Source organism: Delphinapterus leucas, chromosome 11 (genome assembly GCF_059928025.1).
Source record: "Delphinapterus leucas isolate spDelLeu-1000000601 "Yukka" chromosome 11, BTC_Dleu_Yukka2, whole genome shotgun sequence".
In the NCBI taxonomy this organism is placed as follows: domain Eukaryota; kingdom Metazoa; phylum Chordata; class Mammalia; order Artiodactyla; family Monodontidae; genus Delphinapterus; species Delphinapterus leucas.
In genome coordinates, this window is record NC_143139.1 from 34,187,086 (window position 1) to 34,204,800 (window position 17,715).

Below are 17,715 nucleotides of genomic sequence, written 5' to 3' on the forward strand. Positions count from 1 at the left end.
GAATTGATAGAGAAGATGTGGCACATATACACAATAGAATATTACTCAGCCATAAAAGAAATGAAATGGATGGCCATAGAGTCTGTCATACAGAGTGAAGTAAGTCAGAAAGAGAAAAACAAATACCATATGCTAACACATATATATGGAATCTAAAAAAAAAAAAAAAAGGTTCTGATGTACCTACAGGCAAGACAGGAATAAAGATGCAGACAGACATAGAGAATGGACTTGAGGACACAGTGAGGGGGAAGGGTAAGCTGGGATGAAGTGAGAGAGTAGCATTGACATATATACACTACTAAATGTAAAATAGATAGCTAGTGGGAAGCAGCTGCATTGCACAGGGAGATCAGCTCGATGTTTTGTGACCACCTGGTGGGGTGGGATAGGGAGGGTGGGAGGGAGATGCAAGAGGGAGGGGAAATGGGGATATATGTATACATATAGCTGATTCACTTTGTTATACAGCAGAAAGTAACACAACATTGTGAAGAAATTATATTACAATAAAGATGTTAAAAAAACTATTCTTAGTTTGTTATTTTTTTCCACATATTTTAGATGGGAAAAAATACTAAATCTTGTATTAATACACACTATGTAGCCTTGGGCAAATTATTTATCCTCATTTATAAAATTGAAATTACAGGTCTTACTTCATAGGTTTGTTGTGAAGACTAAATAAGTCCAATCATGTTAACCTTAATATAGTGTATGATACATAGTAGGCACTCAAATATATCAGCTATCATTATCATCACCATTACGCTTGACTTAAAGCATAATAGGAATACTTTTATTTTCACATTCTATGTTTCTAGATATCACTATGATTTATGTGCACAGGAGTGGCTGAAAACTGCAAAAAAAGAATGGGGACCAGGAGACCACCCACTTCTACATGAATAGCCCAGAATGTCTAGCATTAAATCATTAAAAAATAGTAAGATATGGCTGACATATTCATGCTTAACTTTTAGTATAAAGATGTGACAACAAGGCATAGATAATATAAGAAATATAACATATTAATGGATTCTTCTTAGATGATTGACTCATAAAATATGTCTACAAAGTCAGAGAATAGTTTGCAAGGAGAAGAGAATGGGGTCTGTTGTAAAAATTAGAGTAGCAGGTGTCTGTTTCCACATTTGTGGAAGATTAGAGTTTCTAGACAGTCCTCCTACCACAAAGAAACAAGACCAGTATTAAAAAGTACTTTTTTAATGAATACTGACCTCACAGTGTACAAGAACTATCAAATCCCCACACCTCCAAAACCTAACATATATTCTCTCCCTGCCCATCTCATACCTATGCACGCATGCATACATACATATAAACATTTATACCATGGGCTAAATTCTAATTGGTAAGCAATGAATAGTAGGGATAGGAATTACTCTGAGGGATAATACTGATAAAAGCAATATGATCCAGAGCTTGCTATAGGAAGTTTCAAGGTAGAGGATCTGATTCTGAATTCTCTGCCTCAAGTCAGGGACCTTGGTTAGTAACACCCTTTGGATTACAGCAAAAACAACTGAAAACGCTCTCTAGAGGAAAGCACACACTTTTTAAGTGGTCCACCATTAACCTTATGGATTAATATTAAGTAAATATGAGCTTGTGATCAGAGATCACCAAACATACAAACCAACAAGTCAGCATAAGAGAAAGTTAGCAGAAACCACATATTTGGCTATCAAATGTTTAGGATACGGGAATTGTCAAAGATGGTATATAAAATTACTCCAAATAAATGTGTCAGTAAACATGAAAGGCAATTACAAATATAAGCAAATATAAAAGGAATGTAAACAAAATGAACACACAGATTTTGAATAAGAATTAACTAGGATATTTTAAATTGAAAAACTTATGTTGAACTGGAAAATTCAGAGGACAGGTGAAATATCAGATTAGATGCAGCCAAAGAGAAAAATAATAAAATGCAAGTTAGAGATGCTTGAATAAAGCATGAAGACAAAAAGAAATAAAAGCATGGAAAACAATTATAATAAATGTACATGGACTAACGTTGGTAGTTAAACAGACATTATTATGGATGTTATTTTTAAAATCCAATTATATGTTGTTTCCAATAAAAACACCTGAAGTAACAGGACATTGGAAAATTGAAGGAAAAGATATCTAGCAAATACTAAACAAGAAAAAGTTGGGTGCATAAATATTTACAATTGTTATATCTTCTTCTTGGATTGATCCCTTGATCATTATGTAGTGTCCTTCTTTGTCTCTTGTATTAGACTTTATTTTAAAGTCTATTTTGTCTGATATGAGAATTGCTACTCCAGCTTTCTTTTGATTTCCATTTCCATGGAATATCTTTTTCCATCCCCTCACTTTCAGTCTGTATGTGTCCCTAGGTATGAAGTGGGTCTCTTGTAGACAGCATATATATGGGTCTTCTTTTTATATCCATTCAGCCAGTCTATGCCTTTTGGTTGGAGCATTTAATCCATTTACATTTAAGGTAATTATTGATATGTATGTTCCTATTCCCATATTCTTAAATGTTTTGGGTTTGTTATTGTAGGCCTTTTCCTTCTCTTGTGTTTCTTGCCTAGAGAAGTTCCTTTAGCATTTGTTGTAGAGATGGTTTGGTGGTGCTGAACTCTCTCAGCTTTTGCTTGTCTGTAAAGGTTTTAATTTCTCCATCAAATCAGGAGCACCTCAATACATAAGGCAAATACTAACAGCCATAAAAGCGAAAATCGACAGTAACACATTCATAGTAGGGGACTTTACCACCCCACTTTCACCAAAGGACAGATCATCCAAAATGAAAATAAATAAGGAGACACAAGCTTTAAATGATACATTAAACAAGATGGACTTAATTGATATTTATAGGACATTCCATCCAAAAACAACAGAAGACACATTTTTCTCAAGTGCTCATGGAACATTCTCCAGGATAGATCATATCTTGGGTCACAAACCAAGCCTTGGTAAATTTAAGAAAACTGAAATTGTATCAAGTATCTTTTCCGACCACAACGGTATGAGACTAGATAGCAATTACAGGAAAAGATCTGTAAAAAATACAAACACATCGAGGCAAAACAGTACGCTACTTAATAACGAAGTGATCACTGAAGAAATCAAAGAGGAAATCAAAAAATACCTAGAAACAAATGACAATGGAGACACAATGACCCAAAACCTATGGGATGCAGCAAAAGCAGTTCTAAGAGGGAAGTTTATAGCAATACAACCCTACCTTAAGAAACAGGAAACATCTCGAATAAACAACCTAAACTTCCACCTAAAGCAATTAGAGAAAGAAGAACAAAAAAACCCCAAAGATAGCAGAAGGAAAGAAATCATAAATATGAGAAAAGAAATAAATGAAAAAGAAATGAAGGAAACAATAGCAAAGATCAATAAAACTAAAAGCTGGTTCTTTGAGAAGATAAACAAAATTGATAAACATTAGCCAGACTCATCAAGAAAAAAGGGAGAAGACTCAAATCAATGGAATTAGAAATGAAAAAGGAGAAGTAAAACTGACATTGCAGAAATACAAAAGATCATGAGCGAGCACTGCAAGCAACTCTATGCCAATAAAATGGACAACCTGGAAGAAATGGACAAATTCTTGGAAAAGCACAACTTTCTGAGACTGAACCGGAAGAAATATAAAAAATGAACAGACCAATCACAAGCACTGAAATTGAAATTGTGATTAAAAATCTTCCAACAAACAAAAGCCCAGGACCAGATGACTTCACAGGTGAATTCTATCAAACATTTAGAGAAGAGCTAACACCTATCCTTCTCAAACTCTTCCAAAATATAGCAGAGGGAGGAACTCATTCTATGAGGCCACCATCACCCTGATACCAAAACCAGACAAGGATGTCACAAAGAAAGAAAACTACAGGCCAATATCACTGATGAACATAGATGCAAAAATCCTCAACAAAATACTAGCAAACAGAATCCAACAGCACATTAAAAGGATCATACACCATGATCAAGTGGGGTTTATTCCAGGAATGCAAGGATTCTTCAATATACACAAATCAATCAACGTGATACACCATATTAAGCAATTGAAGGAGAAAAACCATATGATCATCTCAATAGATGCAGAGAAAGCTTTCGACAAAATTCAACACCCATTTATGATAAAAACTCTGCAGAAAGTAAGCATAGAGGGAACTTTCCTCAATATAATAAAGGCCATAAATGACAAACCCACAGCCAACATCATCCTCAATGGTGAAAAACTGAAAGCATTTCCACTAAGATCAGGAAAAAGACAAGGTTGCCCACTCTCACCACTCGTATTCAACATAGTTTTGGAAGTTTTAGCCACAGCAATCAGAGAAGAAAAGGAAATAAAAGGAATCCAAATTGGAAAAGAAGAAGTAAAGCTGTCACTGTTTGCAGATGACATGATACTATACATAGGGAATCCTAAAGATGCCACCAGAAAACTACTAGAGCTAATCAATGAATTTGGTAAAGTAGCAGGATACAAAATTAATGCACAGAAATCTCTTGCATTCCTATACACTAATGAAGAGAAATCTGAAAGTGAAATCAAGAAAACACTCCCATTTACCACTGCAACAAAAAGAATAAAATATCTAGGAATAAACCTACCTAAGTAGACAAAAGATCTGTATGCAGAAAATTATAAGACACTGATGAAAGAAATTAAAGATGATACAAATAGATGGAGAGATATATCATGTTCTTGGATTGGAAGAATCAATATTGTGAAAATGACTATACTACCGAAAGCAATCTACAGATTCAGTGCAATCCCTATCAAATTACCAATGGCAATTTTTACAGAACTAGAACAAAAAATCTTAAAATTTGTATGGAGATACAAAAGACCCCAAATAGCAAAAGCAGTCTTGAGGGAAAAAAACAGAGTTGGCGGAATCAGACTACCTGACTTCAGATTATACTACAAAGCTACAGTAATCACGACAGTATGGTAATGGCACAAAAACAGAAATATAGATCAATGGAATTGGATAGAAAGCCCAGAGGTAAACCCACGCACATATGGTCACCTTATCTTTGATAAAGGAGGCAGGAATATACAGTGGAGAAAGGACAGCCTCTTCAATAAGTGGTGCTGGGTACATGTAAAAGTATGAGATTAGAACACTCCCTAACACCATACACAAAAATAAGCTCAAAATGGATTAAAGACCTAAATGTAAGGCCAGAAACTGTCAAACTCTTAGAGGAAAACATAGGCAGAACGCTCTATGACATAAATCACAGCAAGATCTGTTTTGACCCACCTCCTAGAGAAATGGAAATAAAAACAAAAATAAACAAATGGGAACTAATGAAACTTCAAAGCTTTTGCACAGCAAAGGAAACCATAAACAAGACCAATAGACAACCCTCAGAATGGGAGAAAATATTTGCAAATGAAGCAACTGACACAAAGGATTAATCTCCAAAACATACAAGCAGCTCATGCAGCTCAATAACAAAAAAACAAACAACCCAATCCAAAAATGGGCAGAAGACCTAAATAGACATTTCTCCAGAGAAGATATACAGATTGCCAACAAACACATGAAAGAATGCTCAACATCATTAATCATTAGAGAAATGCAAATCAAAACTACAATGAGATATCATCTCACACCAGTCAGAATGGCCATCATCAAAAAATCTAGAAACAATAAATGCTGGAGAGGGTGTGGAGAAAAGGGAATACTCTTGCACTGTTGGTGGGAATGTGAATTGGTACAGCCACTATGGAGAACAGTATGGAGGTTCCTTAAAAAACTACAAATAGAACTACCATATGACCCAGCAATCCCACTACTGGGCATATACCCTGAGAAAACCATAATTCAAAAAGAGTCATGTACCACAATGTTCATTGCAGCTCTATTTACAATAGCCAGGAGATGGAAGCGACCTAAGTGTCCATCATTGGATGTATGGATAAAGAAGATGTGGCACATATATACAATGGAATATTACTCAGCCATAAAAGAAACGAAATTGAGTTATTTGTAGTGAGGTGGATCGACTAGAGTCTGTCATACAGAGTGAAGTAAGTCACAAAGAGAAGAGAAAGACAAATACCGTATGCTAACACATATATATGGAATCTAAGAAAAAAAAATGTCATGAAGAACCTAGGGGTAAGATGGGAATAAAGACACAGTCCTACTAGAGAATGGACTTGAGGATATGGGGAGGGGGAAGGGTAAGCTGTGACCAAGTAAGAGACTGGCATGGACATATATACACTACCAAACGTAAAATAGATAGCTAGTGGGAAGCAGCCGCATAGCACAGGGAGATCAGCTCGGTGCTATGTGACCACCTAGAGCAGTGGGATAGGGAGGGTGGGAGGGAGGGAGACATAAGATGGAAGAGATATGGGAACATATGTATATGTATAACTGACTCACTTTGTTATAAAGCAGAAACTAACACACCATTGTAAAGCAATAATACTCCAATAAAGATGTAAAAAAAAAAACAGACTTCAGAGACCTATAAAAAAAGAAAAAGTTTGGCTAGCTATAGTATTGCCAGACACAGTACTTTAAACATAAAGCTATACTGACTTTATTTTCTTTAAAAAGCATTATTAGAGATAAAAAAAGTCACTGCACAATTGTAAAAGGTTCAATTCAAACTTATATATGCCTAATAATTTAGCCTGAAAATAGATAAAACAAAAAATTTGAATACTGTAATTGTAAAAATTATAATGTAAAATTGAAAAGGGATAGAGTGACAGAGATATATTCATGTTTCAAGTAAGTGACCTAGTAAGCAAAAACTTAGTAAATATATAGTTGATTTGAACAACATAATCGGCAAGTTTGATTTAACAGGCATATAGAAACCTGTATACCATAGTTAAAGAATGTACATTCTGTTTAAACATACATGAAACATTTTTTTTAACTGACCACATAATAGACCATACAGGTAATACCAAAAGATTTCAAAGAATGGGTATTGTATAGATCATGTTCTCCAACTACAGTGAAATTAAATTAGAATTTAATAAACAAAAAACAGTAAGTTTGAATATATTCATAAAATTTTAAACGCATTTCTAAATTATAAGTCAAAAAAGAAATCATGATGAATTTATACATACTTAGAATTTAGAATTTTAAATGACATGAAAAATACCTATCAAAATTTGTGGGACACAATAAAATGATACCTTGAAGTAAATCGATAGTCTTAAACAATAAAATTAGAAAAGAAAAAATCCTGGATGTTATTGAGCTAACAGTCAGTTTACATTATAAATAGAACAGCATGAGTAAATTGGAAAGAAAAGGAGAGAGAGAGCAGAAATTAATGAAATAAAAATGAGATTGAAAGCAAAGAGTTGATCCTTTAAAAAGACAAATGCAATAGACAATATTCCAGTGAAATTGGGCCATTATAAAGAAGTGTAAATAGATAATATCAGAAATAAAACAAGGCAGAAGTATAGCTATTGACAGAACTTAAAAGAAAGTGCTATGAGAATAATTTAAGCTAATTAATTTTACTGCTACTAAAAGAAATGGTCAGATATCTAGAAAAACACACTTTTTAAAATACCTTCAAAAAGATTTTTTTAAAAGTCTGATTACCGTTGGAAAAATCAAATAGTTAAATATCTTTCCACAAAGGAAAGATGAAACCCAGATGGTTTTCTAGGTGGGATCTCCCATGCTTTCAAGATATAGATCATTCCAACATTATATAAAATCTTCCAGAGAATGGGAAAAGAAATAATACACTTCCAACAAATTCTGTATGGTGAATAAAACCTTGGTATCAAAATTAGACAAATATAATCAAAGGAAGATCATTTCACTCCTGAAAATATATGCATGGAATGGAATCTAGCAGTGTGTTTAAAAAAAAAAAGGAAAAACCTTGATCAAGTTTGGTTTAGTGTTACAAAACTCATAAAAGGAATTCACAGGATTAAATTAATCGTATGATCATTTCAATATCTGCAAAATTTTTTAATAAAAAAGCATACATTGTTTAAGTCTCAGAAAACTATGATGGTAAGTTTATCTGCCAAGAACCTATGTCAAATATTATTCCTAATGGTGAAACTGCACAAGTATTCCTTTCAAAATCCAGGAAAAAAGGCTACCACCATCATTTCTATTCAACATTCGACAAGGTTTTTGTCTTGCTTTAAGACAAAAGAAAGAAAAAGAGAAAAACAAGAGAAAGTTATAAGGATTGAAGAAGAGGGGGAATAACAGCCATAATTCACAAGTGATATAAATATCTACAGGTAAATTATAAGGATTAGAGTAATGAATCAGGTGGCTAGATTTAAAATCAATAATCCAAATAATCTAATGCATTGCTCTCAATCAACATCATAGACCATACACTAATAAAAGAGGTAAATGAAAGTTGTGCATGACCAGCTTTGAAAGAAAATACTATATACTACTGAAAGAAAATTTTAAAAGACCTTCATAAATAGACAGATAATTGTTTTATAATTACTTAACATGCTGGTCTAAAATTTTTATGGAAGAGCAAAGGTCCAAGAATAGCCAAAATACTCTTGAAGAAAATTAGATGGAGTTATATATCCTATGAATTATGATGATTTATTATATAGCTACAAAATTTGAACTAATATGAAACTGGCACATGGACTAAATAAAAAGTATTGATTAATGAAACAGCGGGATGATTTGCACATACCAGTGCAAACAGAAACTTTATAAACGGCATTGCAGATTCTAATGAAAGGAGGTAAACTAGTCAATGTGTGATCTGAGGAAACTGGACATTCACAGAGAAAAGGAACTTACAAAACTAGATCCCTATGTGATACCACATCAAAAAAATTATGCCAAATGGTTTAGAGATTTAAATGTGAAAAGACAAATTTTTAAATATTCACAAGGAAACAGGATAATACACTCAGACTTTTGAGCTACAGAAGGCTCAGAAGGCTATAATTTCTTTAATAAGATAAAAAATTGCTAAACCTAAAGTTATAAATTCAGCTACAGCATACATTTTCACACACACAAAACAATTAACACTAAGGAACAAATTATTAACAGATATTTACAATACATATAAACCAAAAAGGGTTTGGTATCAAGAAGTTATAAAGAACATTAAAAGGCAGTAAGAAAATGAAAAATACCACAGCAGAAAAATAGGCAATGTTTTCTTCATTTCTTTCATTCCTCTCCAAAAAGGAAATATAAATGACCAGTAAATGTATAAAAAGACGTCCAAACTCATTAGTGACCAGGGAACTGAAAATTATTGCTATAATGAAATATATTAAATTTAGATTGGCAAAAATGAGAAATTTGAAGATCCTGGTATTAATAGTGACATAATCAAAACGAATGCTTATACACTATTGATTAAAGGTATAAATTGGTACCACTTTAGAAAATAATTTGGTATATCTTTTAAAGTTAAACATGAGCACATTTAATGGCATGCAATTCTAACCGTAGGAATATACGTTAGCTCTTATAATAAAGTTCATAATAGAAAACAGCTGGAATCAGCCCAAATATTGACTGACAGGATATAGATATGTGAACTGTGGATGAAATATTGTACAGCAGTGAAAATGCATGAACTAAAGCTCAAAAATAAGCATAATCAAGCAATTTCTTTTAGGAATATATACATATACAATAAAACTATTTTTCAAAAGATGGAAGGAACTGCCACATACAAAATTCATGCTATTGGTTACCTCTTGGGGAAGTGCAAGGGAGAGAATAAGGACTTAGCACAGGCCATAGAACAGTACCGATAAATTTCTAATTTTTAAATCTGGTGGTGGATTCATGACTACTCTTTTTTTTTTTTTTGCTTTAAATTTGCATATAAGTTTTTATGTACTATTTTGTATGGATCAAATATTACACAATAAAACACTTTAAAATGTCAAGCTCTGCATAGCACTTGATATTTAGAAATTAATTGGTACATAAATATTAGCTCTTATTATTCTTTAAAACTTAGAGCAGAATCAAATAATAGTGACACTAACCATTAATTAATAATCAAAATGATTGTGTAAATTATAGGGAAGATAATCGAAACATCATTTTAAATAATTCAGTAAACAATTATACAAGCTATATTTTATTTACCAAATAACTTACCTAATGTGTCACATTTCTCTCTAGCTCCACAAATGTCTTCCCTTAAAACAAAAGATTTTGAAGCATTTTCAGAAAATATTTTTGCAACATGCCAAAACAAAGATAAAGAAGCTTTAACTATGACATGACTATTACCCTAAACCTAGAGTAATGCACCATTTTTGCATATCAATAAGCAATAGGTGCTATATAAAAGTGATTGCTGTGAACAGCTGAAGCTTAACCAAGTTCAATGAAAAGCTTTCTAAGTGTATTTTTCTCCTCTCTGCCTTTATTTATGCAGTAGTATATGTAATATACTCTTGATGTTTCAATGCCTTTATGAACTTCGGCTATTATTCTCAGCTGCAAAATAATGATGTTCTCAGATGTTACCAAGTTGCTTAAATGTTTTCCTTCTTAAATTACTTAGTCCTTAAACATTCATTATGACAGTTCTCTAGTCTCCTTCCTCATGGTCTCCTCTTACAGCCCTTTTCCTCCCTCCCATCATTAACCTGTTATCTTCAGTCTTTGCTGCTTGGCCTCTAACTATAACCCAGGGCAGTACCATGGATTGGTAATAGAATACTCTGTATAAATTTGAGTCAATTCTGTTTTAGTTTAGAAAAGAAATAAAGCACATGGACAATATGTCAGCTGTTTTACATGGACTAAAGGTTTTCATTTCAGGGTTCTAGAAAGCCCAAATTTCTCTGAGTCTGACCCTCAAGCAAAAGATTTTTCCCCCTTGGCCAAGCAACCAACCGAAACAAACAACAAACTCAGGATCTAAATATTCTGGTAGCATGACCGTTGCTGAAACAAAGATGTGAATTAACAATGTATAGTGGTACATGTAAAATGGATACTCATTTTATAATAGCAGCAGCTGCATATAAATAAATAGGTTTGAGAAAAACCCTAGCAAAAGCAGCCCGGTAATTAAGTCATGCGTTGAGCATCAAAACAAGGAGCAGATAGATATTTTTAAGTATAGGGCGTCCAAAATAAATTCAAAGGCTTTCTTTTACAAGCGATTTAAAGGTCAAGTTAGGGAAGAAACAAAATGTGTTCTCAGTTCCATAACTATATTAATTTCCAAGTAATTTTCCTAATTCTTACTCTGTCACTAATATAATAAGGAAATTATCTTGTTTATGTCAAACCATTACTTAGCAACTTACTGTTGCTAATTTCCTAAGGAATCAGGCCAGTGTTCTGGTCTGAAAAAAACAGAAGAATGCTTTCATTCAATGGTATCTTTTGTAATACAAGTTCTCATAGAATGTTTCTATGTATTATCGATAAAGAATTAACGTAAGAAGAAGTACAGGTGATCACCCAGGAGATAAAGGGTAAACAATTTCATTGCAAGCATTATTTCTAGAACTGTACCTAGTGATAAGAACAGCAGTATCATGGTGGGATGGGTGGGCATCATCTAGAACATTCTGAGTTTGCTGCCATAAACAGAAGTTGCGTAACGTGGTAGCCGCATTAAAACTGATGACTGGTCCTTCCTACACACAAAAAATCAGCAATTTAACATTACGTCAAAACACTCATGGCCTTTTTCCTTCCAAGCCTGTCAATGTTTATGCAATTCATTAAATAGCATTTTCACAGGCAAATGAAGAAGTGGTATCATCTCTCCCTCATATCTAAAACATATTTCAGCAATACTTAAAACACTGTGATCAAAACACAAAAATTAGACCTTCCAATATTTGGGATTGAAAAGCTAACTTCTGAAAATTACTATATTTTAAATCTTTCAACAGTAGGATTATAAAAGTGAATACCTGAATGTTTTCAACCTTAAATTTTTAAATTGTTTATTAATTTTTGTTGCTTCCTCTGTTGTCATTCCATTTTGTTTCCATCACGACAGAAAAAGTGAACCCCACTCCTTTTCAAATCAAGTTTTGTAATATACATTTTAAAAATATCTCATTTCTAATAAGGGTTTCATGATCTCTCTATATATTCCCGCTAAGAGCCTACTACAGCTAGGATTACTACTTTTAGAACAGTTTCTTACCTGTTCATCATGAATTATAACTAATTTTACAATTACTATGTTTATAAGATTTCCAATACTTGAGTCCTTGTAGATCGCTGCAACCTGCAAGGAAAAAAATATAAGATTAGATGCCTAAAATGAACACCTTTTCTCAAAAAGTAAATTGAAACCAGTCTGAGCCAGAGCATCAATTCTCCAATTTAGCTGCACACTGGAATCTCCTAAGGAGCTTTTCACAAATCCCTAAGCTCAGGCCACATCCCTTATCAATTAAATCAGAATCTTAAGGGCTGTGACCCAGGCATCAGCATCTTTTAAAATTCCCTGGCTTTTTAATGATTCCAATGTGAAGCCAAGTTTGAGAAACAGTATCTTAAATCTTGCTACTGAGATTTCACTCATTGATCAGCAGCATCTGTATCACCTAGAGCTGATTAGAAATAAGGAATCTCAGGCCCCACCCTGGACAGGTGAGTCAGAATCTATATTTTAACAAGATCCTCAAGTGATCTGAACACGCATTAGAGCTTGGAAAATACTGTTCTAGATGATTCAGCAAAAAATTCACTACATTCTGTGTCACAATCCACAATTTATGTGTCCACAATACACCATAAAAATAAATATAGGGGGCTTCCCTGGTGGCGCAGTGGTTGAGAGTCCGCCTGCCGATGCAGGGGACACGGGTTCGTGCCCCGGTCTGGGAAGATCCCACATGCCGCGGAGCGGCTGGGCCCGTGAGCCATGGCCGCTGAGCCTGCGCGTCCGGAGCCTGTGCTCCGCAACGGGGGAGAGCCACAACAGTGAGAGGCCCGCGTACCGCAAAAAAAAAAAATAAAAAGAAGGTCATCTTGCTCATTTAATTGTATGCACCTCCTATTGTTTTATGTATTGACCTTTATAATCTATGTGCTCACACTCTATACATACATACCTTTTATAATATTTGGATATTTAGAGGTGCTTTTATTGAATAACTATTCAATTAAGCTGAATTGTGAATCAGGCAGATGAATGACCAGAAGGCCCACTTGTTACTTCAGAGTTTTTCCCAATTAGCATGCACAACATGCTTCTCTTATTCCTAAAACTACCACCCCATATTAGGTCACCATAATGGTAGGGTATCCATGTTTGCTACTTCCTCATAAATACATAACTAGAAATAATATTTATTGAATGTTTACTATGTTTGTGATGTGATCTAAGTTTAAATGTATTAATTCATTTAGTAATTCTCACAACAAATCCTATGAGCTAGAAACTATTGTATCCATTTTACGGATGAGAAAACTAAGGTACAGAGAAGTTAAGTAACGCACTCAAGGTTAGGTGGCTGATAAGCAACAGAACAATTTCCATCCAAGGCAGTCTAGCTTCAGCTCTGACTACTTTATCTGATCTTATGGAGCGTCAGCATTCTACCCTAAGTATTTCCTAATTAGCTCTTGGTACAAAAGTTATTTCAGAACCCTGATGTGGTTCATGCCCTAGCCCCTGACACTGTCCTGCTATAGTCACTTGAGCATGGCCTCAGAAGTCCTACATAGTCAGGAGACCTGGGTTTTAGTTCTAGCTCTTATCAGTTACAAGCCAGTTGTCTAACTCTAGAAATGGATGTATCTACTTTTTGGCTCAATACCACAACTACATTGAGGCACTGAGCACCCTCCGTCACAGTGCCCTGGTGTGCTGGATTCGTATTTACCAGATGCTGTTGGGGAAGGGGTGTGAGAACATTGGTTTTAAAGAACAAAATCATTCCACAGTTTGAGAAAAGTTGAGTAAAAATATTAAACAGATGCCTTCATGGAGTCTTGAATAGGCTAACATATATGCATAAATATTAAATCTACAAGAGAGGTATTACATGTAGCATCTCACACAACAACTTGGCCAAGTCCTCTCTTCCCTTTCATGGAACATGCCGAAGGACGAGTATCCCATCCCAGACTACACTGTAGGAACTGCTAGATTAGATTTCTAAGGTACCTCTTCTGTTTTATAAAACCATGGAATATTGTTAAATTTTACTGTAATCACTCCACTTTAGAGTGCTATATATTAGAACTTTGATTGATCCAGTTGAAATGTATTCAATCTTTTATTCTTTTTTTATCTTTTAAAAAATTTTTATTTCATTTATTTTTTTATACAGCAGGTTCGTATTAGTTATCCATTTTATACATATTAGTGTATATCTGTCAATCCCAACCTCCCAATTTATCCCACCACCACCTCCACCACCACTGTTCCCCCTTAATGTCCATACATTTGTTCTCTACATCTGTGTCTCTATTTCTGTCCTGCAAACTGGTTCATCTGTACCATTTTTCTAGGTTCCACATATATGAGTTAATATACGATATTTGTTTTTCTCTTTCTGACTTACTTCACTCTGTATGATAGTCTCTAGATCCATCCACATCTCTACAAATGACCCAGTTTCATTCCTTCTTATGGCTGAGTAATATTCCATTGTATACATGTACCACATCTTCTTTATCCATTCATCTGTCGATGGACACTTAGATTCCTTCCATGACCTGGCTATTGTCAACAGTGCTGCAATGAACATTGGGGTGCATGTGTCTTTTTGAATTATGTTTTTTTCTGGGTATATGCCCAGTAGTGGGGTTGCTGGGTCATATGATAATTCTATTTTTAGTTTTTTAAGGAACTTCCATACTGTTCTCCATAGTGGCTGTATCAATTTACATTCTCACCAAGAGTGCAAGAGGATTCCCTTTTCTCCACACCCTCTCCAGCATTTGTTGTTTGTAGATTTTCTGATGATGCCCATTCTAACTGGTGTGAGGTGATAACTCCCCATAGTTTTGATTTGCATTTCTCTAACAATTAGTGATGTTGAGAGGGTTTCATGTGCTTCTTGGCCATCTGTATGTCTTCTTTGGAGAAATGTCTATTTAGGTCTTCTGCCCATTTTTGTTTTTGTTTTTTTTTGTTTTTTGTTTTTTGTGGTACGCAGGCCTCTCACTGTTGCGGCCTCTCCCGCTGCGGAGCACAGGCTCTGGACGTGCAGGCCCAGCAGACACGGCTCATGGGCCCAGCTGCTCCGCGGCATGTGGGATCCTCCCGGACCGGGGCACAAACCCGTGTCCCCTGCATTGGCAGGCGGACTCTCAACCACTGTGCCACCAGGGAAGCCCCGTAAAAGTTTTTAAGTATCATTAGATCCCATTTGGTTATTTTTGCTTTTATTTCCATTACTCTAGTTGTTGGATCAAAAAGAGATCTTTCTGTGATTTATGTCAAAGAGTGTCCTTCATATGTTTTCCTCTAAGAGTTTTATACTGTTGACTCCTACATTTAGGTCTCTAATCCATTTTGAGTTTATTTTTGTGTATGGTGTTAGGGAGTGTTCTAATTTCATTCTTTTACATGTAGCTGTCCGGTTTTCCCAGCACCACTTATTGAAGAGACTGTCATTTCTCCATCCTTGCCTGCTTTGTCATAGATTAGTTGACCACAGGTGCGTGGGTTTATCTCTGGGCCTTCTATCCTGTTCCATTAATCTATACTTCTGTTTTTGTGCCATTACCATATTGTCTTGATTACTGTAGCTTTGTAGTATAGTCTGAAGTCAGGGAGTCTGATTCCGCCAGCTCCGTTTTTTTCCCTCAAGACTGCTTTGGCTATTCGGGGTCTTTTGTGTCTCCATACAAATTTTAAGATTTGTTGTTCTAGTTCTGTAAAAATTGCCATTGGTAGTTTGATAGGGATTGCATTGAATCTGTAGATTGCTTTCGGTAGTATAGTCATTTTCACAATAATGATTCTTCCAATCCAAGAACACGGTATTTCTCTCCATCTATTTGTATCATCTTTAATTTCTTTCAGCAGTGTCTTATAGTTTTCTGCATACAGGCCTTTTGTCTCCTTAGGTAGGTTTATTCCTAGGTATTTTGTTCTGTTTGTTGCAATGGTAAATGGCAGTGTTTTCTTGATTTCACTTTCAGATTTTTCACCATTTGTGTATAGGAATGCAAGAGATTTCTGTGCATTAATTTTGTATCCTGCAACTTTACCAGATTCATTGATTAGCTCTAGGAGTTTTCTGGTGGCATCTTTAGGATTCCCTATGTATAGTATCATGTCATCTGCAAACAGTGACAGTTTTACTACTTCTTTTCCAATTTGTATTCCTTTTCTTTTTCTTCTCTGATTGCCGTGGTAAAACTTCCAAAACTATGTTGAATAAGAGGGGTGAGAGTGGGCACCTTTGTCTTGTTACTGATCTTCGAGGAAGTACTTTCAGTTTTTCACCATTGAGAATGATATTTGCTGTGGGTTTGTCATATATGGCCTTTATTATGAGGTAGGTTCCCTCTATGACCACTTTCTGGAGAGTTTTTATCATAAATGGGTGTTGGATTTTGTCAAAAGCTTTTTCTGCATCTATTGAGATGATCATATGGTTTTATTCTTCAATTTGTTAATATGGTGTATCACAGAGATTGATTTGTGTATACTGAAGAATCCTTGCATCCCTCGGATAAATCCCACTTGATCACGGTGTATGATCCTTTTAATGTGTTGTTGGATTCTGTCTCCTAGTATTTTGTTGAGGATTTTTGCATGTATATTCATCAGTGATATTGGTCTGTAATTTTCTTTTTTTGTAGTATCCTTCTCTGGTTTTGGTATCAGGGTGATGGTGGCCTCACAGAATGAGTTGGGAGTGTTCCTTCCTCTGCAATTTTTTGGAAGAGTTTGAGAAGCACGGGTATTTGCTCTTCTCTAAATGTTTGATAGAAGTCACCTGTGAAGTCAACTGGTCCTTGACTTTTGTTTATTGGAAGATTTTTAATCACAGTTTCAATTTCATTACTGGTGATTGGTCTGTTCATATTTTCTATTTCTTCCTGGTTCAGTCTTGGAAGGTTATACCACTGTAAGAATTTGTCCATTTCTTCCAGGTTGTCCATTTTATTGGCATAGAGTTGCTTGTAGTAGTCTCAGGATGGTGTGTATTACTGCATTTCTATTATAACTTCTCCTTTTTCATTTCTAATTTTATTGATTTGAGTCCTCTCCCTCTTTTTCTTGATGAGTCTGGCTAATGGTTTATCAGTTTTGTTTATCTTCTCCAAGAACAAGCTTTTAGTTTTATTGATCTATTGTTTTCTTTGTTTCTATTTCATTTATTTCTGCTCTGATCTTTATGATTTCTTTCCTTCAGCTAACTTTGGGTTTTGTTTGTTCTTCTTTCTCTAGTTCCTTCAGGTGTAAGGTTAGATTGTTTGAGATTTTTCTTGTTTCTTAAGGTAGGCTTGTATTTCTATAAACTTCCCTTTTAGAACTGTTTTTGCTGCATCCCATAGATTTTGGATCATCATGTTTCCATTGTAATTTGTCTCCAGGTATTTTTTGATTTCCTCTTTGATTTCTTCAGTGAGCTTGGGTATTTAGTAACGTATTGTTTAGCCTCCATGTCTTTATGTTTTTTACGTTTTTTTCCCTGTAATTCATTTCTAATCTCATAGTGTTGTGGTCAGAAAAGATGCTTGATATGATTTCAATTTT

The 17,715-nt window shown here is 34.7% G+C and overlaps 1 protein-coding gene across 1 annotated transcript in view; it reads right to left on the bottom strand.

Moving 5' to 3' along the window:
* Window positions 1-17,715, bottom strand: part of ADAMTS20 (ADAM metallopeptidase with thrombospondin type 1 motif 20) — a 209,463-nt gene that overhangs the window by 130,190 nt on the left and 61,558 nt on the right. The window contains exons 5-7 of the mRNA XM_022572419.3: window positions 12,187-12,270; window positions 11,541-11,665; window positions 10,164-10,204 (exon numbers count right to left, since the gene is read on the bottom strand). Of these exons, the coding sequence (XP_022428127.2) occupies window positions 10,164-10,204; window positions 11,541-11,665; window positions 12,187-12,270 (250 nt within the window). The remainder of the gene's footprint in view (window positions 1-10,163; window positions 10,205-11,540; window positions 11,666-12,186; window positions 12,271-17,715) is intronic.